The 27,553-nt window shown below is 47.4% G+C and overlaps 1 protein-coding gene across 1 annotated transcript in view; it reads right to left on the reverse strand.

Annotated features, from left to right (window-relative positions):
- Positions 1 to 27,553, reverse strand: part of LOC147123425 (NAD(P) transhydrogenase, mitochondrial-like) — a 285,712-nt gene that overhangs the window by 224,546 nt on the left and 33,613 nt on the right. The window contains exons 2-4 of the mRNA XM_085972697.1: positions 11,394 to 11,623; positions 10,084 to 10,301; positions 7,151 to 7,238 (exon numbers count right to left, since the gene is read on the reverse strand). Coding sequence (XP_085828823.1) covers positions 7,151 to 7,238; positions 10,084 to 10,301; positions 11,394 to 11,623 — 536 coding nt within the window. The remainder of the gene's footprint in view (positions 1 to 7,150; positions 7,239 to 10,083; positions 10,302 to 11,393; positions 11,624 to 27,553) is intronic.

Raw genomic sequence — 27,553 nt, forward strand, 5'->3', positions numbered from 1 at the left:
ACGATAGTTGCAAAGCTGCTTCCCCTGGAACCACCTTTCCTGAGAGTCTTTGATTCAGCAGGCTTGGCTTTCACTCTTCCATCGGTGGTCGGGCTGACATCCTGGATGTTTCCAAACAATGGGTCCCTAGCAATTTTAGCCTGTTTGTCTATGAAATTCACTAAGTCTGCAAACCTGGCTCTACTTTTCCGTCTCTCCATTATCTCAAAGGCTGTTCTTCTCCATTGTTCTCTCATCCTGTAAGGAAGCTTAGAGATGACGATTCTCATAGTCGTAGGATTGTCCATCTCTTCCATGAATTCAACATCCTCCATGGTGTTGCGACATCCTATGAGGAAGAGAACATATGCGTTCAATGCCTCTCCGTCTTCCGATCTGATCTGTGGCCACTTGGTAGCCTTTTCGATATATGCAGTGGCTATCTTCAGCTCGTTACCATAGTGCTCCTGCAGCAACTTCCTGGCTTCTATGTATCCCCGGTCCGGTCTCATGTGTTCACAGCTTCTGACCAGGTCTTGTGGTTTACCACTGGTGTACTGTCCCAGGTAGTACAACTTATCACTGCTGCTCTCTGTCTTGGAGTCAATGGCTTGTTCAAAGGATCTGATGAAGGGCTTATACTTGAGTGGGTCACCTTGGAACACTGGTATGTCTCTTTGAGGGAGTCGAAACAGATTCTGTTGTTTTACAAGCATCTCTGTAATTTCGTTCTGACGTTGCATCACTCGGTATAGGCTTCTCCCTGTGTCTTCAGGCCTCTGGCGGTCATCAGCAGGGTCTAGTCTAGACCGTCTGACGTCTGGGGTAGCATCACGTGCTCCTGTTAGTGGAGAGGCCACTCTTCCACGCTGTAATGCCGGGGAATTGCTTTCGGGCTCTGTTGTAACTCTTGAAGGTGCCCTGGATCCAACTCTATGTGGCAACGTTGACTGGCAGTGGCTCCCGCCATCCCGTGAGCCTTCATAATCTTCGTACGCACTCAACCTGGCATCTGAGACCTCGATAGCTGTTTTCATCTCCAGCCGTTCTTTCTTTGCCTGCACCTGGGCCCGCTGGGCCTGCACTTGGGCCTGCACTTGGGCCTGCAGTTGGGCCTGTTGGGCCTGCAGTTGAGCCTGCAGTTGTGCCTCTTGGACCTGCAGTTGGGCCTCTTCCCGTTCAAGAGCTTGCTTCTCATCTAAAGATGCTGCGCGCGCCATCAACGCCGCCCGTTCAGCCTCCGCTCTCATGCGTCGCGCCGAGCTTGTGGTAGAAGCGACTGACCTGCGTCCAGAAACAGAGCTACCTTCTTTTCGATTTTTGCTCGGTCTGGCGGAAGTCTCTGAAATGCTATCGTCTGGTCCGACTTCATCGTCAACCTTATCTTTCTCTGCTGTATCAGCATCTTGACGAATTTTTAACATCCACTGCTCCGTGGCCTTGATATAGTCCTTAATGCTGGTTGATTTAAGATCAAACCAGTCGTGCTGGTCAGTGTTTCCCTCTTCTTCAGACAGAAGTGCTAATACATCTTCATTGAGTATATTAAATTCTTCATGCAGCTTGGAGAAATCGTAATACATCATGTCTTCAGCTTTCTTAATATTAGCATTATCTTCCATGAGACGATCAATTATCTTCATTTTTCCAGTTATCTGAACTAATTTAGCCTTCCTTGCACCTATGCTTCTATGTAACTTCTCTTCCCTTGCCTTTGGGGTGAGCTTTATTTCCCTCTTTTGGCCAGCAATCCTTCTGGCTGGGGTAAGCTCCTGGCTCCGTAAGGCCTCGGCCATTTTACCCGCAGCTCTTATTTAGCTTCTCAACAGAATGAACAAAGCAAGTAACAGTCACTGTACCTTCGCTTTCTTAAATTGTCGTCTGGCTCCGTGACCATTCATGTATACGTTCGCCGACGATTCCGTCCCTTCCTTCTTAGGGAGCTAGTTTTTGACTAATGTAGTGGCGCTTCTTAGTTTCCAAACAGGCAGGCCACTGGGCTGTGGGGCTTTTAACATCGAGTAGACGCGTGTCGAAATAAAACGTTCCCAAACGTAGCTTTGTCTTTTAAATGGTTTACTATAACACTTAACAAACAGAATTACAAAGCAAACACGTATAAACGAACACGGTCAAAAACTGTACTGCTCCAAACCTCACAGCTTCTGCCTCTTTCACCACGTGCAGTTTAAAACTGTAAGATGGCTGCACCCATGTGTGGCTTAGGGACTGTTCCATTGTGGCAAGAATGAAGGGGGTGTCGGACTATACTACTGGAGCAAGAAAATAGGGGGTTTCTTAATACAATAAGTCGTTCGGGTAAATTAACTGTATTATGCCATTTAGCCACTATTTTAAAGTATTTTGTTAAGCTTTTATGGCTCTTACACTAATTTTATTTACCCTAGCCAAATTTGCACGTGGCTCAGGTAGTAATCCAGAGATTATTGCCCTTGTGGTTCTGCTTTTTAATTTGGCCCCTAGCTGCTCAAACTCCCTCAGCAGAACCTCCTTCCTTGTCCTATCTATGTCGTTGGTACCAACATGGACCACGACAACTGGATCCTCCCCCTCCCACTCCAAGTTTCTCTCCAGCCCAGAGATGTCCGTAACCCTGGCACCGGGCAAGCAACACAGCCTTTGGGACTCTCGCTCTCGGCTGCAAAGAACTCTATCTATCCCCCAAACGAAACTATCCCCTACCACTACAACATTTCTTTTAACTCCCCCCACTTGAATGGCCCCCCGCTCCACGGTGCTGTGGCCAGGTTGCTCATCCTCCCCGCAGTCCCTGTTCCCATCCTCACAGGGAGTAAGAGCCTCAAACCTGTTGGACAAGAGCAAGGGCTGCGGCTCCTCCAACACTACCTCCTGGATCCCCGTACCTGCCTCACTTCTAGTCACACCATCCTGACCCTGGCCACGGACTACATCTGAATTAATTAATCTAATTGGTGTGACTACCTCCTGATACACAGAGTCCAGGTAACTCTCCCCCTCCCAGATGTGTCTCAGTGTTTGAAGCTCGGACTCCAGCTCTTCAACACGGAGCCGGAATTCCTCGAGCAGCCAACACTTACTGCAAATGTGATCACTGTGAGCATCAATGGTGTCCACCAGCTCCCACATATTGCAGCAGCAATACATCACCTGATCTCCCATCCTATGTAATTAATTCAATTTATTAATATTATTTTTAAATACCCTCTGCCCCGATTCTAGATGATGAATATCGCACCTTAGAAACTATAAACCACAGAGTTTAAGCTTAAAAAAGAGAGAAATACTTACCAACCAATCACTTACCCGCTTTCTGGTGACGTCACACTTGAATTACTTTTTACCTTGCTCCATCCCTCCGAGTTCCGAGTTCAGAGACTGGTAGGTCTTACCTGGTCTCTGGGGCCTTTTATAGCCCCGCTCTGCCGCTCGAGATTCCCGCCGACGCTGTGAGGCCTTACCTGGTCTCTGGGGCCTTTTATAGCCCCGCTCTGCCGCTCGAGATTCCCGCCGACGCTGTGAGGCCTTACCTGGTCTCTGGGGCCTTTTATAGCCCCGCTCTGCCGCTCAAAATTCCTGCCGACGCTGTGAGGCCTTACCTGGTCTCTGGGGTCTTTTATAGCCCCGCTCTGCCGCTCGAGATTCCCGCCGACGCTGTGAGGCCTTACCAGGTCTCTGGGGCCTTTTATAGCCCCGCTCTGCCGCTCGAGTTTCCCGCCGACGCTGTGAGGCCTTACCTGGTCTCTGGGGCCTTTTATAGCCCCGCTCTGCCGCTCGAAATTCCCGCCGACGCTGTGAGGCCTTACCTGGTCTCTGGGGCCTTTTATAGCCCCGCTCTGCCGCTCGAGAATCCCGCTGACGCTGTGAGGCCTTACCTGGTCTCTGGGGCCTTTTATAGCCCCGCTCTGCCGCTCGAGTTTCCCGCCGACGCTGTGAGGCCTTACCTGGTCTCTGGGGCCTTTTATAGCCCCGCTCTGCCGCTCGAGATTCCCGCCGACGCTGTGAGGTCTTACCTGGTCTCTGGGGCCTTTTATAGCCCCGCTCTGCCGCTCGAGATTCCCGCCGACGCTGTGAGGCCTTACCTGGTCTCTGGGGCCTTTTATAGCCCCGCTCTGCCGCTCAAAATTCCTGCCGACGCTGTGAGGCCTTACCTGGTCTCTGGGGCCTTTTATAGCCCCGCTCTGCCGCTCGAGATTCCCGCCGACGCTGTGAGGCCTTACCTGGTCTCTGGGGCCTTTTATAGCCCCGCTCTGCCGCTCGAGTTTCCCGCCGACGCTGTGAGGCCTTACCTGGTCTCTGGGGCCTTTTATAGCCCCGCTCTGCCGCTCGAAATTCCCGCCGACGCTGTGAGGCCTTACCTGGTCTCTGGGGCCTTTTATAGCCCCGCTCTGCCGCTCGAGTTTCCCGCCGACGCTGTGAGGCCTTACCTGGTCTCTGGGGCCTTTTATAGCCCCGCTCTGCCGCTCGAGATTCCCGCCGACGCTGTGAGGCCTTACCTGGTCTCTGGGGCCTTTTATAGCCCCGCTCTGCCGCTCGAGATTCCCGCCGACGCTGTGAGGCCTTACCTGGTCTCTGGGGCCTTTTATAGCCCCGCTCTGCCACTTGAGTTTCCCGCCGATGGTTGCATGTAAGGGGCGGCTAGATATGTATATGAGGGAGAAGGAAATAGAAGGTTATGCTGATAGATTTAGATGAGGAAAGGCAGGAGGAGGCTCGATTAGAGCATAAACACCGGCATGGACTGGTTGGGTCGAATGGCCTGTTTCTGTGCCATATATCCTATGTAATCCTATGTAATGTAAGGAATTGGCTGAAGCCTGGCTTCTGTGATGGTGGGGACCTCAGGAGGAGGCCGATATGGTTCATCCACTTGGCACTTTTGGCTGAAGATGGTTGCAAACGCTTCAGCCTTGTCTTTTGCACTTGGGGGCTGTGTTCCATCATTGAGGATGGGTATATTCCAGGAGCCTCCTCCTCCCGTTAGTTATTTAATGGTCCACCACCATTCACGGCTGGATGTGGCAGGACTGCAGAGCTTTGATCTGATCCGTTGATTGTGGGATCGCTTAGCTCTGTCTATAGCATGCTGCTTCTGCTATTTAGCATGCATGTAGTCCTGTGCTGCAGCTTCCCCAGGTTGGCACCTCACTTTTAGGTACGCCTGGTGCTGCTCCTGGCATGCACTCCCCACTGAACTAGGGTTGCTCCCGTGGCTTGATGGTAATGGTAGAGTGAGGGATATGCTGGGCCATGAGGTTACAGATTGTGGTGGAATACAATTCTGCTGCTGCTGATGGCCCACAGCGCCTCATGGATGCCCAGTTTTGAGCTGCTAGATCTGCTGTGAATCTATTCCATTTAGCACAGTGGTAGTGCCACATAGAAAACATAGAAACATAGAAGATAGGAGCAGGAGTAGGCCATTCGGCCCCTCGAGCCTGCTCCGCCATTTAATGAGATCATGGCTGATCATCCAAATTCAGTACCTTGTCCCTGCTTTCTCCCCATATCCCTTGATCCCTTTAGCCTGGGAGGGTGCCTTTAAATGGCGCCCCGCAAGCGGTCGGCTGGCATGAAAAAAATCGCTGATTGAGGGAAGAGCCGTTTAATTGAGGGAAGAGCTCCTGCAATGCACGCGCGGCGCTGCTGAGCACATCACCCCGGATCGGGACATTCCCCGCCTCTTGCACTCCAAGAAGCAAGTGGAGCGCTTGACGCTTTATTTAGCGCTCCACTTCCCTCTTGGAGCAAAAAATGGGAATTTCTCAAATGTTTGAGATGGTTAGTGCCTGGCGCTAACTTTTCAAACATTTTTGACTTAGCGCCCCAAATGGCCCTCGAGGGGAAGTTCTTCCCCATACTGTCTAATCCTTTCATCCGAGTCTTCAAAAGGCCAAACCACAGAAGACTGATTTATCTTCCCAAAAATATTATTAAAACTATTTTTATTCATGATAACTGATATTTCTTATTGAAAACTGTTACCTTAAACTTAACGAGCTGATTCATGGTTATTGCAATGTGTACACTATAACGTGACTTTAGAATAGAATTTTTAGGAACAAGAAGAAATCATTAGACCCAACAAGCCTGGCCCACTTTAATAGATTAACTCCACCTACCTGTCTTCTTGCCATATCCCTCAAACCTTTCTCTTTCCACAAACACAACTAATCGCCTTTTGAATCCATTTATATTGCCTGCTTCAGTGACATCCCCTTTTAACTTATTCCATGTGTCTGTCCTAGCTATTATACAGTTTATCGTACAGCTTGTGTTCAAAACTGCCTCAGAATTTGATAACTTTTAATGACCAGCAAACTCTTGTGTTCTAAGTAAAAAAAATCAAAAGATGTTTGTGCAACGGCATTCTGTCTATAACTCTACATATCTTACTATTTTAATCGTCTCTTTTGTGATAAATTCAAAGCAAAACATGTAACAAAAGTATGCTTTGTCAACAATGTGTTATCTCTCTTCCTCCCCACCTCATTATTTTGATTGTGTCTCCCTTACCACAAATCCTGTTGGATACCCTGCCCACATCAGGTGCCATTCTCTCATCACAACAATCCAAACAAGAGCGAGTGAAAAAAAAAGTATTCTTAATTGGACTTATAATTTCACACCAACTCAGAATCTATTTGCCCTCCTTCGAGGAATTACTTAACCCCTTCCCCTCCAGCGAAGACAAGAAACGTATCGTGTGAGGAACCACAGTATTCGACTGCATCTAGGTTACTCCAATAGAGTTGCAATTCTAACCCTGGGAGAATGTGCAATTAAATTGCACGCAAAAGAACCGTTTAAGATTCAAAGATTTCTTATTACAAGAGGTGCGGATTGAGCTCAATTGCAGTTGTTACAAAGCCGGCATTGAGTTACTCTTTAACTGTTTTACAACACACAGCACAATGGTTTCACTCCAGACAATCTTTTTAAGCTTGCGTGCAAGCAAACTATTTGGACTTTCTTTTTTTTTAAAAAGCAACTGATCTGTAGTTCTTCTCACTTGATCTATTTTATATCAAAGTGAGTTATTGAGGTGAGTAACTTGACAATAAAAGAACTTTAATGAACTTTAACTGTATCATCACCGAACACCTGCAACACCGTACAATTATGCAGCCTGAACAGCTGCACTTTATCTGTCAAGTTCTGCCAATCTTACCTTTGCTGGGGGAACCTTGCCAGCAGCTGTGATTTGGCCTGTGAAGAAACGCCCAAAGTGATTTGCAGCCAATACTACTGCTTTATACCTGTCAGAAACAAAGAAACAGTTAATCAGTTTCCAATTAGACACAAGAGGGTAGAAGTGGCTATGGCCCATTCTCAGACGCATAACCATCAACACGCAGACAGCGCTGTGTCCTAAAACACGTGTTAGGCCCCTCATTTACATATGTATGGGGCTTAACGCGTTTTTTAAGCAGCCGCCAGGGGTGCCTAAAAATTGTCCAATCCCATTTGTGGTCAGGCATACTTCAGGCGCCCTTGGAAAAACGGGTGCCTGAATTTCTCCCTCGAGTATGCCAAAAGGAATAGTAAGTCATTTCAAATAACCAAATTATCTTTTTTAGTATTTATATTGCATTTAGTGACAACAGTGCTTTTTCAAACAGGACACTGCTGCTGCTGCCACTGCCCATAAATCCTAACACTCAACGACACTGTTAAGATTCGAGGCTGTGCAGCCACATTTAAAATAGACCTAACCCAATTTCAAAAGGAAAGAGGCTAATCCTCACAAGTGTTATATTTACTGAAGAGCTATGAAGCTCTTCTTGTAATTCTACTTCCATCATTTTAATATTTAAACTTAGGACCATGTTAAAGTTATCTGATCAAACCCAGCGTCAAAAGGAAAGCCCATCTATGGCAGATGAACTATCACATTATGTAATAACCTCTCCCATTTCCGCCAGATGGGAGCAGAGGACAGAGATAAAGTCAACAGTACTAGAGTGCTTTCAGGGTTTTGCACAGTGCATTTAAATCAAGCGTAATGCAAGGTATCTAGGATTCAGCAGCAATTTAATGGGCCTACTCCTGACCACACCCATGATCAAGCGTGTTGCAAAATCTAGTGGACTTCCAGCAAATTAAAAATGATGATTTCTCTAGAAAGATAGGGCAATATATTATTTAATAAGAGTTTAAGAAATAGAAGCAGGAGTAGGCCATTTGGCCCTTCGAGCCTGCTCCGCCATTCAATAAGATCATGACTGATCTTCTACCTCATCTCCACTTTCCTGCACGATCCCCATATCCCTTGATCCCTTAATATTCAAAAATCTATCGATCTCTGTTTTGAATATACTCAACAACTAAGCCTCCACAGCCCTCTGGGATAGAGAATTCCAAAGATTCACCACCCTCTGAGTGAAGAAATTTCTCCTCATCTCAGTCCTAAATGGCCGACCCCTTATTCTGAGACTGTGACCCCTGGTAACCCCTGGTTCTAGACTCCCCAGCCAGGGGAAACATCCTCCCTGCATCTACCCTGTCAAGCCCTGGAAGAATTTTGTATGTTTCAATGAGATCACCTCTCATTCTTCTAAACTCCAGAGAATATTGGCCTAGTCTACTCAATCTCTCCTCATACATTTCAATCAAGTTTTTGGAAGTTGAGAAAATAACTACAGGAAACTTTCTGGTATCTGGCACGGACGGGACTGACGTGGTGCCGGTTCATCAAAAATTCCGGATAACCGAACGCTATAGTAAAAGATACGGAGCTGAGAGCTCCGTATAAAGCAACAAACCCTGTTGCTTAGCAACAGCTTCAGAACAACGTCCACAAGTTGCAAGCGTCTCTGTAGCTTAGCAACAGCTGCAGCCACACCCTTGCCTTCCTCCATTTGTTGCTGTGCAAGTAGTAAAAGTTACCTGAACTGATTCCTGAATTTTGCCGATTAACCGATATTTCCGGTTATTTAGGTGCCGGTAAATCGAAAGTTTCCTGTAGTTGAGCTAATATCCTAAGAGCTAACTCATTTCATTCATTGGCGATCAACAAAGCAGTTCCAGTGGATAGAATTGCAGGCACAAATCCACGTCCTACCTTTGGTCGCATTTCATGTTATTACCTTAATATGTAGCAGCCCCAGAACAAATTTCTTAGTAATTCCTTAGAAAAGGAATGGAGAGAAAAAAAGTTTATTTAATATTAATTATCGGGATGTGGGCGTCACTGGCAAGCCCGGCATTTATTGCCCATCCCTAATTGCCCTGAGGTGGTGGTGGGACACCTTCTTGAATCGCTGCAGTCCGTGTGTTGAAGGCGCTCCCACAATGCTTTTGGTAGGGAGTTTTTGTTGGTTTTATTCTTGTTGTTCTTTGTAGCGGTTTAATACAACTGAGTGGCTTGCTAGGCCACTTCAGAGGGCAGTTAAAAGACAACCATGTTGGTATGGAACTGGAGTCAGATATAGGCCAGACCGGGTAAAGACTTCTCTAAAGGGCATTGGTGAACCAGTTGGGCTTTTACGATAATCCGATAGCTTCATGTTCACTTTTTTACTGATATCAGCTTTTCAGTTCCACCATTACTTTTAACTGAATTCAAATTGTCAGACTGCCATGATGAGGTCTGAGCTCCCATTCTCTGGATTATTAGTCCAGGCCTCTGGATTGCTAATCCATGTAACACAGCCACTACACTATCATACTCTGGTATGTATCTTTGCACATACAATGCTAAAAATAGCATTGCACAAATTATTTCCTGTCTACACATGCCCATGAAGAGAGAGAGCACTGTGGAAATGAAGCACTCTCCTAGCGGAGGTCAAGATGACATGAGAGGTGAGAAGGAAAAGAATACAAGGCCATGTCAAATTAGATGGCTCTTGTAAACATTAACAACCAGGTCAAGGATTACAAACAACGCAATCTGACTAAGACCTTCTTAGTTAGGGAAAGCTATGAGGAAGAAGGAGTCTTTTCAACAAAAAGGGTTGTGGAGGGCATCACAAAAATAGCAGGGAGAGAAGGGGAAATTTAAGGTACAATGGTTCACAGTCATCTCAAACTTCTTCAAATGTCACTAACCATAGGTAATATTTTCAATGCAAGCAATCACAAAACAGTGATGGTTCTTACCCTGCAATATTGGCCATAGAACTAAGAGCATCGTACCCCTGGGCAATTGTAACTCGGGGAACTTGTTCCATTGCTAACACCGTAGTCTTGTGCAAAGAGAGTTTATCTAGCAGCTCTTGGTTCTGAGCTGGATAGATGAAGCTGACCAGTGTTGCTGCATCTTTTAGAAGGTCAGCTTCATGAACTCCCAGTCCAGTATTGAAGGTTGGAGCCCGAACCTTAAAGAAACATTTTATGAAAATACATTTATTTTCATGATTACAACGCATTTTATTCTATGAACAAGTTATATATATAACAGCTTACAAGAAATAAGTCTTTAAAATCTTTTATTTTCCTGCTCCATTATGCAGCAAAGAGCCATTATTTTAAGAAATTTCCCATTCCCAGCACAGTTTCTCCTCTATCTCCCAAAGGCACTGATTCTTGCTAGGGTGCCTTGACCAAATGACTACTTTTCATTTACAGGCCTAGACAGAGTTTGACCTTGACACTATTTGACCTTGGGTGGAGTCATCACAATCATAAAACAAGCACCACTATTCTTTAAAACCCAGATCCAACCGTTTATCACAAGGTATACCAATAAGCAATGTTATCAGAAAAACATTCTTGGGAATGTTTAGAACATTCCAAAATAGGAGATTGCTTTTGAGCTGACAAAGAACATTGAAGCCATTTCAGAGCTCCGGGATCAGGGTCCCAGCCTGAGAAGGATGCAGATCCACGTTCTTATCAGAACAGCTAATAACATCAGATGGGCCCACCACATATATCAGAGAAGCAATTCACTCCTGATGGGAATCATTTATCCAGCAAGCTGCTAATTACATTAAAAAGTTGCGGTTTCTCAAAGTAGAAGGGAGAAAGAACACCCATTTTTTACATAAACTGTTTTGTTGAGGGTGAGGGAAGTCATTTGCATCAAAAGTATGTTTCCCAAGACCACCTCGAATACATTACAATTTTACTGCAGTTTAGAAAACAATTTAGCAATTTTGAGTAAAATTAAATGAGCAACAGTCCTGAGGTGAAATTCGTCACTAGTTTTAGTGACAGTCCGTGCAAATAAGCTGGCGCTCGCCACCTAAAATTTAAGAATCTCAACCCTCCAAATGTTAAGTATACCTGCCAAACCCCACTAACCAGAGAATGCTGTGTATTCTCCAAGAAGAATCAAGAAACATAATAGTTACTGCTAAAGAAAAATCAGAACTGTAAGATTAGTGACTTGAATATCTCACTACAGTATATGGTACTGTGAAATGCAGAACAGCATAATAATTTAAAGACATAAAAAGAAATCTTACCTTGACAACGAGGTCTGAACCCAGGGATTCCTTGGTCCCCATAATTTTGGCACCCACTTCTCTGTATTGGTCATCGGAGAATTTAGATGCTTCGCCAGCACCAGATTCTACCACCACATTAAATCCTTGTTTCACCAGAGCTTGAACACCAGCTGGAGACAAAGCCACTCGCTTCTCATTCTGGAAGATCTCTTTAGGGACTCCTACTGTCAGTTGTTTATAGGGAATTCCTACCATCACAAATAAACATAAACTACTGCAGTAATGTAAACTATACAACAAATAAAGCAAGAAATACTTGTGTTCTTTTCTGCCATCTTACATAATCATATTCCATTCTCACTATCTGGCTATTTTCTCCCCGCATCCTAGCTAAAGAAACAGTGGCCTAATTCTATTTGTGTTTTTTTTATTGTGATGAAATATATGCCTTCATCAGCCTATGTGTTTTACCTGTGTGTTTCACCTGCTTGTATTGTGTGAACCGCCCCCTTTTGTTCCTATTGTGTGTATTGGCTACGCCCCTGTCTTTTGCCATATAAAGGTCTCAGGAGCTGTATGAGTCATTCCTACCAGACGCCCGATGTGGGAAGACCTGTAATGCTGCTATGTTCTTAGTGATTAAAAGCCTTAGTTGAATCCTTTAAATTCCTTGTCTTTGAGTTATTGAAGGCACATCAATTTTAATCACTAAAACACCAGGATGGATCGACTCCTGAAACCAGAGCGCTTGGATCTGGACCCCCATGCCTCAGACGCAGCCACACAGTTCGGACACTGGTTCCAATGCTTCGAATTTTTCATTGCAAACTCATCCACTGCCATAGCCGCAGCCAAAACCGCTACCGGAGACATGAAACTGGGAATCCTGCGAAACTGGGTGAGCCATCGGGTCTCCCCCCTCATTCAAGATGCCACCAGCTACGAGGAGGCCTGCACCATCCTGAAGGCCCACTACGCGCGGCCAATAAACGTGGTGTACGCCAGGCATCTTCTGACTACTCGCACGCAGCGGCATGGTGAGTCACTAGAGGACTTTATACTAAACCTAAAAGTACTGGGCAGAGACTGTAACTGTAAGGCCGTGTCTGCCATCGTGTACACGGAGGAGCTGATTCGAGACTCCCTTATTGCGGGCCTCAGTTCAAATTATATTCGGCAGAAACTGTTTGAAAAGGAGGGACTGGACTTAAAACAGGCTAGAGATATAGCGCGATCGCTGGATATGGCCCAGAGGAACTCTGAATCTTGTTCCCCAGGCCACGCGGCCCACTCCGCCTCGTGCGCGCCATGGGGGCCGCCATCTTGGAAGCCATCTTCACCTCCCAGGTCTCAGGCCAGCCCAGCACCATCAGAGCCCCAGCCTCCACTTAGGAGCCCCACTACTGCCGCAATGCATCGGGGCCCGAAATGCTACTTCTGCGGCCAGGACAAACACTCCAGGCATCTGTGCCCAGCGAAGGGCACCACCTGTTTTAAATGCGGGAAGAAAGGACATTTCAGCAAAGTCTGCAGAGGGAACCCCGCCTCCAACTCCACCACCGCCGCGTGCACGCCGTGGGAGCAGCCATCTTGGAAGCCATCTTGTCCACCCTCATGGAGTCCACCATCTTGCCCCGACTACACGGACCTCCAGGACCCACTGGTGGCCTCGATCACAGTGGATCAGTCCAGGCCGCATCCGTTGTCTAAATCGATGATGGACATAGAGGTAAACGGGAACAAGGTTAAATGCTTGATTGACTGCGGGAGCACCGAAAGTTTTATTCATCCTAGCCTGGTAAAATGACTTTCACTAACGATAGTCCCCACACAGGGCAAAATCGCCATGGCCGATAAGACTCATACCTCAAAAATTACAGGTTTCTGCGCGGTTATGTTGTCGGTAAAAGGCAATGATTACAGAGATTTTAAACTATTGATAATGCCAGATCTCTGTGTGAGCGTGATCTTGGGTCTGGACTTCCAGTGCCACCACCAAAGTATCACGCTTACCTACGGTGGGTCCCAGCCGCCCCTCACAGTGTGCGGTCTGGCTACCCTGAAGGTCAAGCCGCCATCTCTGTTCGCCAACCTCGCACCTAACTGTCGACCCATAGCGACCAAGAGTAGGCGGTACAGCTGGGAGGACAGACGGTTCATTGCATCGGAAGTAGAAAGACTCAAGCGGGAAGGTATCATCGAATGCAGTACCAGCCCATGGCGCGCCCAGGTAGTAGTAGTTAAGGGTAGCGAAAAGAAGCGGATGGTGATAGATTATAGCCAGACGGTTAATCTATACACCCAGCTAGACGCCTACCCTCTGCCCCGCATAGCGGATATGGTAAACCAAATCGCGCAATACCAGGTGTTTTCCACCATCGACCTAAAATCGGCATACCACCAGCTCCCCATTAGGCCGGAGGACCGTCCATACACCGCCTTCGAGGCGAACGGACGTCTCTACCACTTCCTCAGAGTCCCCTTTGGGGTAACGAACGGGGTCTCGATCTTCCAGCGGGAGATGGACCGCATGGTCGATGAGAACCAGTTAACAGCCACCTACCCATACCTAGACAACGTCACCATCTGCGGCCACGACCAGCAAGACCACGACTCGAACCTCGCGAGATTTCTGAAAACCGCCCTCAGACTCAATCTCACCTACAACGAGGATAAGTGTGTCTTTAGCACCACGCGCCTCTGTATCCTGGGCTGCGTGGTGGAAAACGGGGAAATCGGTCCGGACCCCGACCGATTGCGCCCCCTACGGGAGCTACCCCTACCAAACACCCCCAAGGCCCTGAAAAGGTGCCTGGGGTTCTTCTCCTATTACGCCCAATGGGTCCCCAATTATTCCGACAAGGCCCGTCCCCTCCTGAAATCAACATCCTTCCCGCTCACGGCCGAGGCCCACGCCGCCTTCAACAGCATTAAACACGACATTGAGAAGGCCGCGCTGCGGGCAGTGGACGAAAACATCCCTTTCCAGGTCGAAAGCGATGCGTCCGACTTCGCTTTAGTAGCCACCCTCAACCAGGATGGGCGGCCCGTAGCCTTTTTCTCAAGAACCCTCCAAGGGCCCGAGATCAGGCACTCCTCGGTAGAGAAGGAGGCCCAGGCCATAGTGGAGGCAGTGCGGCACTGGAGGCACTACCTAGCCGGCAAACGCTTCACCCTGCTTACCGACCAGCGGTCGGTAGCCTTCATATTTAACAACAAACAGAGGGGGAAGATCAAGAACGACAAAATTCTCAGGTGGCGGATCGAACTCTCCACGTTTGAGTACGACATAATATATAGGCCGGGGGCCCTCAACGAATCCCCCGACGCCCTATCACGAGGGATGTGTGCCAGCATCCAGGGGGACAGGCTACAGGGCCTCCACAATGGCCTCTGCCACCCGGGGGTCACCCGGCTATTCCACTTTATAAAATCCCGTAACCTGCCCTATTCCATCGAGGAGGTCCGGTGTATGACCAGGGACTGCCGCACTTGTGCGGAATGCAAGCCCCGTTTTTTCAGGCCCGACCGAGCCCACCTGATCAAAGCTACACGGCCATTCGAGCGCCTGAGCTTAGATTTCAAGGGACCACTCCCCTCCACCGACCGCAATGTGTACTTCCTCAACATTGTGGACGAGTACTCCCGCTTCCCATTCGCCTACCCCTGTCCAGATATGACCAGTGCCACGGTCATCAAGTGCCTCGGCAACCTGTTTTGCACGTTCGGCATGCCCAACTACATCCACACTGACAGGGAGGCGTCGTTCATGAGCGATGAACTGCGCCAATACCTGCTGTCAAAGGGGATAGCCATGAGTCGGACCACTAGTTATAACCCCCGGGGTAATGGGCAAGTGGAGAGGGAGAACGCGACAGTGTGGAAGGCGGTCAGCTTAGCACTAAGGTCTAATGGCCTCCCCACCTCCCGCTGGCAGGAGGTCCTCCCAGACGTACTTCACTCGATAAGGTCGCTACTGTGTACTGCTACTAACGCCACTCCTCACGAGAAGATGTTTGTTTTCCCCGCAAATCAACCTCAGGAGTATCCCTACCCTCGTGGCTCTCCGCCCCAGGGACAGTCCTGTTACGGAAACATGTGAGGGGCCACAAAATGGATCCCCTCGTGGAGGCAGTACACCTACTCCACGCAAACCCACAGTACGCGTACGTCAAGCACGCCGACGGGCGTGAAGACACCGTGTCCATAAAGGACCTCGCCTCGGCAGGAAGCGATGACGACGACCCATCACCACCACCCCCAGAAGAACCTCCACCATCCCCAGAGGTATCCTCACCACCCCCAGCAGTACCTGCAACAACCCCAGCACATGGGTATGCCCAGGAGGGCACCACGGACTCCCGGTCGGAACCCGAGGTACTGTTGCGACATTCAGGAAGGACTATCACACCCCCAGACAGACTAAATCTGTAGAAGGGGTGAATGTGATGAAATGTATGCCTTCATCAGCCTATGTGTTTTACCTGTGTGTTTCACCTGCTTGTATTGTGTGAACCGCCCCCTTTTGTTCCTATTGTGTGTATTGGCTACGCCCCTGTCTTTTGCCATATAAAGGTCTCAGGAGCTGTATGAGTCATTCCTACCAGACGCCCGATGTGGGAAGACCTGTAATGCTGCTATGTTCTTAGTGATTAAAAGCCTTAGTTGAATCCTTTAAATTCCTTGTCTTTGAGTTATTGAAGGCACATCATTTATAAAGCACTTCCACAGTTGAGAAAAAGTTAAACGTTTTAGCATAAAATGTCAGCACTGAAAACAATGCCTGAACTGTAATTTAAGAAAAAACAGTGGCTCCCAAATGGAATGGTCTGGCTATCAGACAAGTCTTTAATGGGCTGCCCTCTACTTTTAGTGACTAACAAGAGAAAAAAAATGGGCTCTGTACTATATAATACAGATGTATTAAAGGAACAAATTCTCTTTTTTTTAGAATTCAATTATAACATCTTATTAATAGCCCTCAAAAAATTTTATGTGTGTTAAAACAGTTGCTATCAAACACATTTTTGGGGCCATGTTTTGAGAGAAGTTCACAAGTCATGTGTGAAGATCAAGGATAGAGGTTTTTTTTATTATCAGCATAAAGCATATGCTGAATCCTCTCAAAATGGTGCTTGACTTAATCCCAAACTTGCACTACAGTGCTCTGGATAATCGTATCACAAGTACCTTTTCTTTCCTGCTTGATGCAAAAGTCCACTTCAATAAGCAAGCTCTCGCCCTTTATGACCCAAAACATATATGACCCAACGAGTGAAAAATATATCTTCTTTAATGATGAGGTAAGCACTGGAAACGGTACAAGTTGTCACCATAGTTTTCGAATATATCCAAGTAATGGAAAATACCACATGACAGTTTCAGCACAAGTCTTATTGTCTAGACGTCAAGTTTATTAAGAAGAAAGATTAACCAATTTTAAAAGCCTGAAGATTTAACTAGATTACAATATTTAATTTAACTCAGTGCCGCTTCCAAAACAATAAAAGTTAAGGGGGGCTAAATTCGATAGCCCCCGAAAACAGGCACGAGTATCGCGATGCGCGATTAACCCACACCCGTGCAATGTAATGCAGGCAGCACGCCAACTTCATGCTGCCTGCTCATTTCAATGATTTTAGAGTGCAGCCAGCACTGACCATGCTGTTGACTGGCTGCACACATCAGCAGCGGTCCCAAAATCATTACCTGCTAGCACCAGTTAAAGCCTGCGTTGCTTAAAGCAAGCCTGCACTTCTTAAAGGGGAGGTGCATTTTGGCTGGAACTGGTGCTGAAAGTCATGCAGGAAGTGAATCTGACCTGGGAAACAGTGAAGAATGGCACAACATGAGAGAGAGCGGGCTCCAAGGTTTTCGGACGCAGCACTGGAGACATTAGTGGAGTAGGTGGAAATGAGGAGAGATGTCCTGTATTCACAGGGGCCAGGAGGCTCTCCAGACACACGCTCAGAAGGCAGTGGGAGCAGATAGCCATGAAGGTCAATGCCAGGAGTCAAGCCACGAGGACTTGAATGCAATGCCGAAAGAAGTTCAATGATCTCATACGAATGGTCAAGGTCAGTGAATGCATTTTCAAATGCCATATCCTACCAACTGCACCACTAGCCCCAGCCATTGCTCAATGCACCACAGTCCTATCACTCACCTGCCAATAATCTCTATCAATCATGACTCATACCTAACATTCATAGCCTCACACCCACATCTCACAGCTTGCACACACCGCCAGCTATTCAGCCATGACAGCCACATCGCCCAAACATATTGCACGACACTCACTGACACACTTCCCTCTCTCCTGCAGGAGAAGGTGGTGCACAACTGAAGGCAGCAGGAGCTAACCAGCAGGTGACAGGCGCGCCTGCATGTCCTAACCCCCATGGAGGAGACGGTACTGGCCATTATTGGAACTGCTATTGCTGAGGCCGTGGCCAGCAGCAGGACTGAAACCATTGACGATGATGGTATCCTCATACCTAATCCTCCTTCTCACATGCCACTTCCCCCTCATCCCTCATCTCTTCTGATTTACAAGCTGTTGATGGTGTAAGCATGCACCTCTTACTTCCCCCCGCCCCGTTCACCACAACCTTATTCTTGTGCTTTTCTCCTTTCAGATACCCAAGAACTGCAACCTACCCAGGTAGTGGTGGAAGTGCAAGAAGACATTGATGATGAAGACACACCGTCCCTCGATTTCACACTCGCAGCCACCAGCTCAAATACTGACACTGCGCATAATTTAGAGGATAGCATAGAGGCAGGATCTACATGTGGTGAGACACCGGGCACGAGTGGCTTGCAGTCAGAGCTGGAAGCAAGGATAGCGCAGGTGCCAGTTCACCGGAGGGTGAGGTCACACACTAGTTCTACTGCAGAGGACTCAGATGAGGACTTCGATGGGGCAGGCGACAGAAGAAGGCTGATGGGTCTGCATAATGAAATGCTTGGTGCATTGGGAAGCCTGACAGAAAGCCTGAGTGCAATGTCAAGGAGCATGGAGGAGTCCGGCACCAACTTGGTACAGGGCTTTGCGCAGAGCTTAGAGCCCATCCTTTCCAGCATGGAAGGGGTGGCCATTAGCACATTTGTGGACCCAACCATGCTGCTGTGTTTGATGGCAAATGTCTCAGGTTCCATTGCAGCACAAGCAACAACAAGCCAACATCTGCGGTGGAAGCTCAGACTGCTGCCACCATGGCTGTGGATTCCAATGTTCAAAGGGGCTTCCAGGATCTCACAGCAGTCCGGCAATCTGTCGACCAACTAGATTGCTGGGATTGCTGAGGCGCCGCCCCAGGGGAGTGGCAGTGGCTCCGTGGAGCATGAACCTGTCCTCTCTCAGGATGACAGCATTCATTCTCCCACCACTGCCACTCCGCCAGTGCCCTTGCTGTTACCTATCAGCCAGCCAGCCCAGACTGCTGCCGCCCATGCAGAGATGCTGCAATCCGCAGCCTGGCCTTCTAGGTCCAGAGCTGCTCGAGGTCGTCATCCAAGGTCACCTGCAGTCTCCTCCACTGAAAGTCGGCATCCGTCCACCAGGCACACTAGGGTAGTACTGCGTAGCAGCACATGGAAGACAGGCACTAAGGGAATGCACAAGGGTGATTAGTTTACGTTTGTATGCAATATACCATGATTTGATTTATAAATTTGGTTTGGAATGTTTATTTTGCGGTGGCTTTTATTTTTGCATTGCGGCCAAGCGGACACTGTGATGGTCAGTGACAGAGGGTAGGTAAGGTGTGGGATTGTTGGTGAATGGGGAATTGGGGTTTCAGTATCACACTCGGATGAGTTCTTCACATACAGCCCGGGCAGAAAGAGGCTGTCTGGGTTGCCTCCTCCCTTCTTCTGCCTCCTCTTCGTCTACCTCCTCTCCTCAGCTGGTCGCCATATAGCGGGTGGCAAGGACAGTGACCTCATGATGGGGAGGTTGTGCAACATGCAACAGACCACCACGAATCTTGACACCCACTCTGCCAAGTACTACAGGGCTCCTCTAGAGCGGTCCAGGCAGCGGAAGCATTGTTTCAGCATCAATTGTCTGCTCTATCGCATTTTGTGTGGCAGCAAGGCTTTCATTGTATGCATGCTGCACACGTGTGCGTGTGTTGTGCACCGGAGTCATTAGCCATGTCGTCAGTGGATAGCCCTTATCGCCCAGTGGCCACCCTTTGGTTTGCCGTGGTGGCTCAAGTGCAGATTCACAGCGTAGTGCCGCAGAATGAAGGCATCATAGAATCATAGAAATTTACAGCACAGAAGGAGGCCATTCGGCCCATCCTGTCCGTGCCAGCCGACAAAGAGCTATCCAGCCTAATCCCACTTTCCAGCACTTGGTCCGTAGCCTTGTAGGTTATGGCACTTCAAGTGCATATCCAAGTACTTTTTAAATGTGATGAGGGTCACTGCCTCTACCACCCTTTCAGGCAGTGAGTTCCAGACACCCACCACCCTCTGGGTGAAAAAAAATCACCTCAAATCTCCTCTAAACCTCCGACTAATTACTTTAAATCTATGCCCCCTGGTTAATGACCCTTCTGCTAAGGGAAATAGGTCCTTCCTATCCACTCTATCTAGGCTCTTCATAATTTTATACATCTCAATTAGGTCTCCCCTCAGCCTCCTCTGTTCCAAAGAAAACAACCCCAGCCTATCCAATCTTTCCTCATTGCTAAAATTCCCCAGCCCAGACAACACTCTCGTAAATCTCCTCTGCACCCCCTCTAGTGCAATCACATCCTTCCTGTAATGTGGTGACCAGAACTGCACGCAGTATTCTAGCTGTGGCCTAACTAGTGTTTTATACAGTTCAAGCATAACCTCCCTGCTCTTATATTCCTCGGCTAATAAAGGCAAGTATCCCATATGCCTTTTTAACCACCTTATCTACCTGTCCTGCTACCTTCAGGGATCTGTGGACATGCACTCCAAGGTCCCTCTGATCTTCTGCACTTCTCAGTGTCCTGCCATTTATAATGCTTTGCCTTGTTAGCCCTCCCCAAATGCATTACCTCACATTTCTCGAGATTGAATTCCATTTGCCACTGTTCTGCCCACCTGACCAGTCCATTGATATCTTCCTGCAGTCTGCAGCTTTCTTCTTCATTATCAACCACACGGCCAATTTTTGTATCATCTTCAAACTTCTTAATCATACTTCCTACATTCAAGTCCAAATCATTGACTGCTACCAGGATACCGGGCATTGACCTGCATGATGCACTGCCTATGGTCACATACCAGCTGGACGTTGAGGGAGTGGAATCTCTTTCGGTTTCGGTACATGGCAGAGTTGACATGCAGTGCCCGCAAAACGATGAGCGTGCAGTCAATGGCACCCTGCATCATGGGGAAGCCTGCAATCCTAGCAAAGCTGCGTGCTCGCTCTGCCTGCTGGTCTCTGGCAAGAATGAAATGTAGTCAGCTCTCTTTGAATAGAGCGCCTCAGTGACCTCCCTTACGCAACAGTGGACGGCAAACTGCGAGATGTTGCAAATATCTCCAGCTCCAGCCTGGAAGGAGCCAGATGCATAAAAGTTCATCGCCACGGTCACCTTCACAGCCACTGGCAATGCAGTCCTTGCCCTGCTCTGAGTGGCTGCAGCAGGTGGCAGATTTCAGTGAGGATGTCCTTACTGAAACGCAGACGTCTTGCACATTGTTCTTCGCTGAGGTTCAAGTAGGAGAATTGCTCCCTGAACACCCTCGATGGATATGTCCTCCTGCTATGAGCCATCCTCCTCGTCCTCCCTCTTCCAGGAGCTTGTCCTGCTCTGCGTGGCCTCTGTTCATTCTCCAAGTCATTCCAAGGGGAATTCCTACTAGTGCACCCATTTCTGGCAGCAAGTGGTTTGTGCAGAAGCTTTGAAGTCAGGAAAAATCCTACAGCACCTGCCACACCCTCCCTGTAGACTTCTGCAACTTGAAACAACTATAGAAAGAACCAAACACTTGTAGAATCGTAGCAACAGCCGGAAGAAATCAACCATCAACTAACCTGTAAGTAGTTGACAATCCCTTTAAGTAGCGCTGATGGGGGTCCTTCCTGCTGCTGAACGCATGTTCAACTGTGCGAGGTTAAGAGAGGGTGTTAGCTGGAACGTAGATCTCCAAAGTGGCAGCACTGGCTTCAAATCAGTGTTAAACGCCGATTGACATCATGATCTGACGGGCGTTCACTGCGAGCCGCTAATGCCCTCACCAATATGGCGTTCGGCGCGATTTGCCGCACAAGTGTGTGTGCTGCTGCGGATGCCATTTTGGAGCTCGAAGGGCACTCGTAGCACCCAAAAATTTGGCGCTGAAGAAGCCTATAGAATTCCCTACAGTACTTCTGCAACTTAAATCACCTGTCCTTAATGAAACAATTTTGTATGAGAAAAGGACATGCCCGTGTCCAGCAAGAAGGGAATTGGCCAGCAAAGATTCCACTCCCAATCATTTCTCTCCTCCCTTTGACCCAACAGTACAAAAGGAAGATGGCCAAATATCGTTTATGATTAATCAAAGCTAACATCAGGACAGTACCAAACCTGTTCACAGTCCTCCCCAATGGGACAATTACAAAAGCCGTAGATGTATAAGTGATTGATAGCAACAACTGATATTGATCATTTGACTATTACTTATCTGGATATGACAGTGTCTCTGGACTAGTAATCCAGGCAAAGTGAGTTCAAATACCACCAGTTTGAGAGTTTGAATTGAGTTTTTAAAAAAATCTGTAAATAAAAAGCTGGTATCGGTAAAAATGACCATGAAGTTCTCGGATTGTTGTAAAAACCCATCTGGTTCAATAATGTCCTTTAGGGATTGAAACCTGCTGTCCTTACCTGCTCTGGCCTATATGTGACTCCAGTCCCACACCAACTTGGTTGACTCATAACTGCCCTCAGATGTGGCCTAGTAAGCCACTCAGTTGTATCAAACCACTACCTGCGGTTCATGAAGAAGGCCCACCACCACCTTCTGAGGGTAATAAGGGATGGCCAATAAATGTCGGCATTGCTAGTGATGCCCACATCCTGAAAATTACTTTTCAAAAACTTTGGGCTAAAAATTTGTGGCCGTCACGAGAGTTGCCGGTGTCACCACAGCCTCGGATTAATGGCCGCTGAAAATGGACGAAGCGCTACAGGAGAAAAAATCGCATTGGGGGCTAAAAAGTTTTCGCTCAGCGCTATCTTACCATGTAATGCCCTCCTGGTGGCATTAATGCAGGCATGGGAGGCGAAGTTGCCGTCCAGAAGCGGCGTTCGATGTTCCAACAGCCTCTGAAAGCGAGGCAATGGAGTTCGCTAGGAATTGTGGGAAATTAAAAGGGCAATGCCTTCTGAACTAATAAAAATTAAAATGAAGTGAAAAAACACAGTTTTCAGCCCTTACTGCCTTTTTAAAAAAATTAACGTTAAAAAGAAATCCCAAATGGGAGTCTTCAGCTCTTAAAGCTGAATTCCCTTCCGAACCTCAAAAAATGGGGAAAGTGCTTCAGCACTAAACAAATGGCTCAGTAAGCTAGGGAAGGGGCACCCAGGGTCTCGCACACAGCACTCCAGCTTTGTGCAGGGGGGTCAACACGGCAAGAGAGGTCCTCTACCCACAGCGGCCAAGAGGCCCTCCAGAAAGAACGATGTGGAATCACATCACTGAGGCCGTCACTGCCAGCAGTGTAACCCCACCACCGAGCTCCAGTGTCCAAAGAAGCTTCATGACCTCAGAGCAGTGGTTAAGGTCAGTGAATGCATCTCCTACCAACTGCACCACTAGCTTCACACACTTCACAATCACTCACCTACCATCATGCTGTACCAATCACGAGGCACACCTCCCATTCCTAGCCTTAACTCACCTCATTGGAGGAGACGGTGCAGGCCATCCTTGGCAGGAGCATGGCTGAGCCCTTGACCAGCAGCAGGGCTGAAAGGATACACGGTGCTGGTATCCTCATACATTATCCTCGTTCTCGCACGCACCTCTTGCTTTCCCGCCCTCCCCTCACCTTAACTCTACCCTTGTGCCTTTCTCATTTCACACACCCAAGAAATGCAGCCTGCCCAGCCAGTGGTTGACCAAGAAGAGGGAGAGGAGAGTGAAGAAGAAGTAGAAGAAGAAGAAGAAAAAGAAACACCGGCACTCGATTTGACACTCTCAGTCACTAGCTCCTCAAGGTCGACCAGCAAGGCCATTTGTAGTGTCCCCCACTGAAAGTCAGCAGCTTTCCACCAGCAATGCTGCAGCCACTGGGGTAGCGCTGCGTGACATCAGTAGGATAGGCAAAGGCACACATTAGACAGTCACTAAGAGAATGCATAAGGGTGATGAGTTGATTTCTTGATGTCCAATTGGATGGATAGATGTATAAAGTTGTATTGGAAAGTTTGCTTTGTGGTGGCTTTTATTTCAGCATCATGGCCAAGAGGACGCTGTGATGGTCAGTAACAGAGGGAAGGTAAGGTGTGGGACAAACGTTGAAAGGGGAATTGGGGTTGTGGTCACTGGTACCTCAGTGGATGATTCCATCCCGGATATCCCGGCCAGAAAGGGGCTGTCTGGGTTGCATTCTTTCTTCTGCTTCCTCTTCTTCTGTTTCCTCCTCTTCTGCTTCCTCCTCTTCTGCGTCTTCCTCTTCTGCGTCTTCCTCTTCTGCGTCTTCCTCTTCCCCCTGCGAGCGGATGCTGTAAATCTGAAATGACAGCATAAAATGCTGGAAATATTCAGCAGGTCCGGCAGCATCTTGACCTGAGACGTGAACTCTGTTTCTCTCTCCACCAATGTTGCCTGACCGGCTGAATAGTTGCTGCATTTTCTGTCTTCTCAGAGGCCTTCCTTTACCATCCGAGGTCTTGCAAGTGTCCAGCAGCACTCCCTACACACTTAAAAAATGTTCAACATGTATTGCAGCAAACCACTGCTTCAATAAAATCAAAAAAATCCAGTCCAAAAGCTTAAATGCAAACTTAGCTGAAAGATGTGTGAGTCCCTTTATGAGGTGCTGACAGCGCCTCTGTCAGTCTGCTGCACACTAGGGTTACATGGCGAGCTTAGGACACAGCTCTGAACTTAGCACAAAGGTCCAAATTCACCGTGGTGATGTTAAGTCGGCGTGCTCAGTTCAATCTGCGGGGTGATGGTTCTTACCAGCAGTGCTGCCGGGCCTTCGAAAATGGCAGACGCCGTGGGACCCGCCACCAGCTGGCGAAAGAGCGGCGGCCGCCCTCTTAACATAACTTTTTGCCGAAAGAAGGTGGCTTAAGCCCACAAATTTTTAGCCCTGTATCGCTCCTATCATTTGTTAAGCAAATTATATAAACAGAGGTCAGGTAACTCTCTTTGCAGTGGGCCTTACATAATAGGCACTTTTGTGTATTTTTAACCAAGAAACAAACAGAAAGTCAGAAGACATTTTAAAATTGTTACATACTGGTAAGCTACAAATTCCAATAAAGGAAGAAGAACGAACTAGTGCCTTTCACAACCTCGGGATGTCCCAGAACGCTTTACAGCCGTCTTTGAAGTGTAGCCATTGTTGTAATGTAGGGAAACGTGGCCGTCAATTTGTGCACAGCAAGGTCCCACAAGCACTAATTAGATAATGACCAGATAATTTGTTTTCAGTGATGTTGATTGAGCGATAAATATTGGCCAGGACACCGCGGTGGGAGAACTTCCCTGCACTTCTTCAAATAGTGCCATGGAATCTCTTACATCCACCTGAGAGGGCAGACGGGGACTCGATTTAACGTCTCATCTGAAAAAAGGTCCGCAACCAAACCATAAACTTGTCTGTTCTCTCCACAGATCTCAACTTCTGTGTGGTTCCAGCATGTTCTGTTTTTGTTTACGATTTACAATAACTGCAGTATTTTGCTTTTTGGTTTAATATAAATAACAGTATAATTCTAGTCGTGTTTTGCACAAATTTTTTGAAATTATCTAACATTTTGAATTAAGCAACATAAATAATTCCCAAGTGGGAATTTAGTGCTAAAAGTATTGAATCAGATCATTTGAATTACACGTAGACTATATAAAGATTATGAACTGAAACAAGACAAATTCACAAGTGTGTCAGACAGGCTGATTGTTTCTTCATTAAACTACAGGAAACTTTGTGCTATCCGGCACCGACGGGGCCGAGCTGCTGCCGTTCCCTCAAAACTGCCGGACACTCCAGAGTTAATGTTGAAACATACAGAGATGAAAATCTCCGTATGAATCAACAAACCCTGTTGCTTAACAGCAGCCTCTAAACAGTCGGCAAGCGTTGCTTAGCTACAGACCTTGCAAAGCTTGACTGTTCAAAAAAAGCAAAGAAAAGAAACGAAAAGAATAAAAAACGGCTCCTGATTTTTGCCGGTGGCTCGAGCTTGCCGGAGGGTTCGCCTCCTGATAACTCAAAGTTTCCTGTACTTTGATTTTAAAACTAAACTACTTTAGACTACTGTCATTAAACTACTTAACACTGCAGGCCAGGATGATTCTTCCTCAAGGCAGAAATCAGAGCAGGTTTTCACGCTTTGGGTCAGAAGGTTGTTGATTCCAGTGCCACACCAGACTTGAGCTCATAATCCAGTGCGCTACTGAGAGAACTGTACTGTTGTAATTGGTATTCTTTGGATGAGATATTAAACTAAGGTCTTGTCTGCCTGTTCCGGTGGAGTTTAAAGATCCAATGGCACCGTTCGAAGGAGAGTGGCCAGCATTCTTACCTCAATTAATACCACCAAAAAGACACAAAGGAACCTAATTGTTATTTGCCTACATAAAGAGTCACTGGGGGCGATTTCCCCCAGATACTTTAGGCACTAAAGAGCCTCCAAGGTGGCCAAGATGCAGTCTTAAGCTGAAATGTCGGTTTAGCACAAGATGCTACCTTAGTAAAGGAGTTGAAGCTTGAGCTAGGAACGGCCACCCAGAGAATCGTTAAGGGGCTGATTGCCACTTAAGTGGCCTGCTAGCGCTCATTAAAGAGGCTGCAAGGCATCTTGGTGGTTAGCATTTGACCTAACACCCACTCCTAACAGCGACCAGCTGATTGGGAGTAAACAAGTCATTGCAGAGGATTTCCAGTGCTAGTTAAAGGTATGTCACCTTTTACTGTTCACTTGCTGTTGGAGGTTTGAAGAGGACTTTTGAAACTTATCAGGAGACTTTCTGGGACACTTTGTTAAGACTTCACCTAAAAAGAGTAAGTGCTGTGCTACTCTACATTACTGGACACCTTATTGGAGTCACCAGGAGAAAAGGAGTGATTGGTCATCGGCATCTTGCAAGGGGTCACCCTTGGTCTGCAGGAGGAATGGGAGAAGGATATGAGGCCAGGCAGAGCAGCACCAGCTGCTGCAGGAGAGGGGGACAGGAGGGACAGGAGGGCAAGATGGACTCTTTCATCCCTGCGGGTACAGGACAAGCCTCCTCCTCTGGACCTCCTCCACCAGGACCTCAAGTGCCGTGTCTGAGAACCTGTGTGCCCTCTCACTCGGTCCCTGAGCCATCCTGGAACCTGCCGCTGTGTGTCAGCCAGCCCACTCCACACCAGCAGTGGAAGTGAGTGCGTGGAGCACACTGCTCCATGAAAATTGCTTCTAATCAGCACTTGAGTGCTAAACATGCAGGTGTTCGTTTTAGCGCCTGCAGGCACGTTTAAATCATGGTAATCATCAATTTGCCCCAATATTGCAGGCTAAAACCAGAATTTCAAACAGGCGTGTCTTATTAGCTCAGCACCCACATAGCGCCTGTTTTCACCCTTTCACAAACATTAACCCCCACTGCATTCCAAAATAAGTAATTAACTGTGGGAAGTGTGTTGAGATTTTTTAACATGTTAACAGGCATTATAAATCTGAGCATTATTTATCACATACGACTTTTTGAATTACAAGCATAACTTAAGCCTTAAATCTGAATGCATTACATGACAGGACGTGTCAATCAATCACCCTCTATAACATGTCAACAGAAATGGGTAGTTGCTGCTATTGAGAAACTTTTATTTGCTAATTTAACTATTCTTCCTAGATAGATTTGACATTTATTATTTAAATACACCATTATATTCCCATAATATTGATTTTGGTACAAAGTTTTAATGTAATTTTACTAAATAATAAGTGACTATATCCCCCAATAGGTGACACTGTTGAGCT

Source organism: Somniosus microcephalus, chromosome 2, assembly GCF_052327205.1.
Source record: "Somniosus microcephalus isolate GS21.2 chromosome 2, FLI_Smic_1.0, whole genome shotgun sequence".
Lineage (NCBI taxonomy): Eukaryota > Metazoa > Chordata > Chondrichthyes > Squaliformes > Somniosidae > Somniosus > Somniosus microcephalus.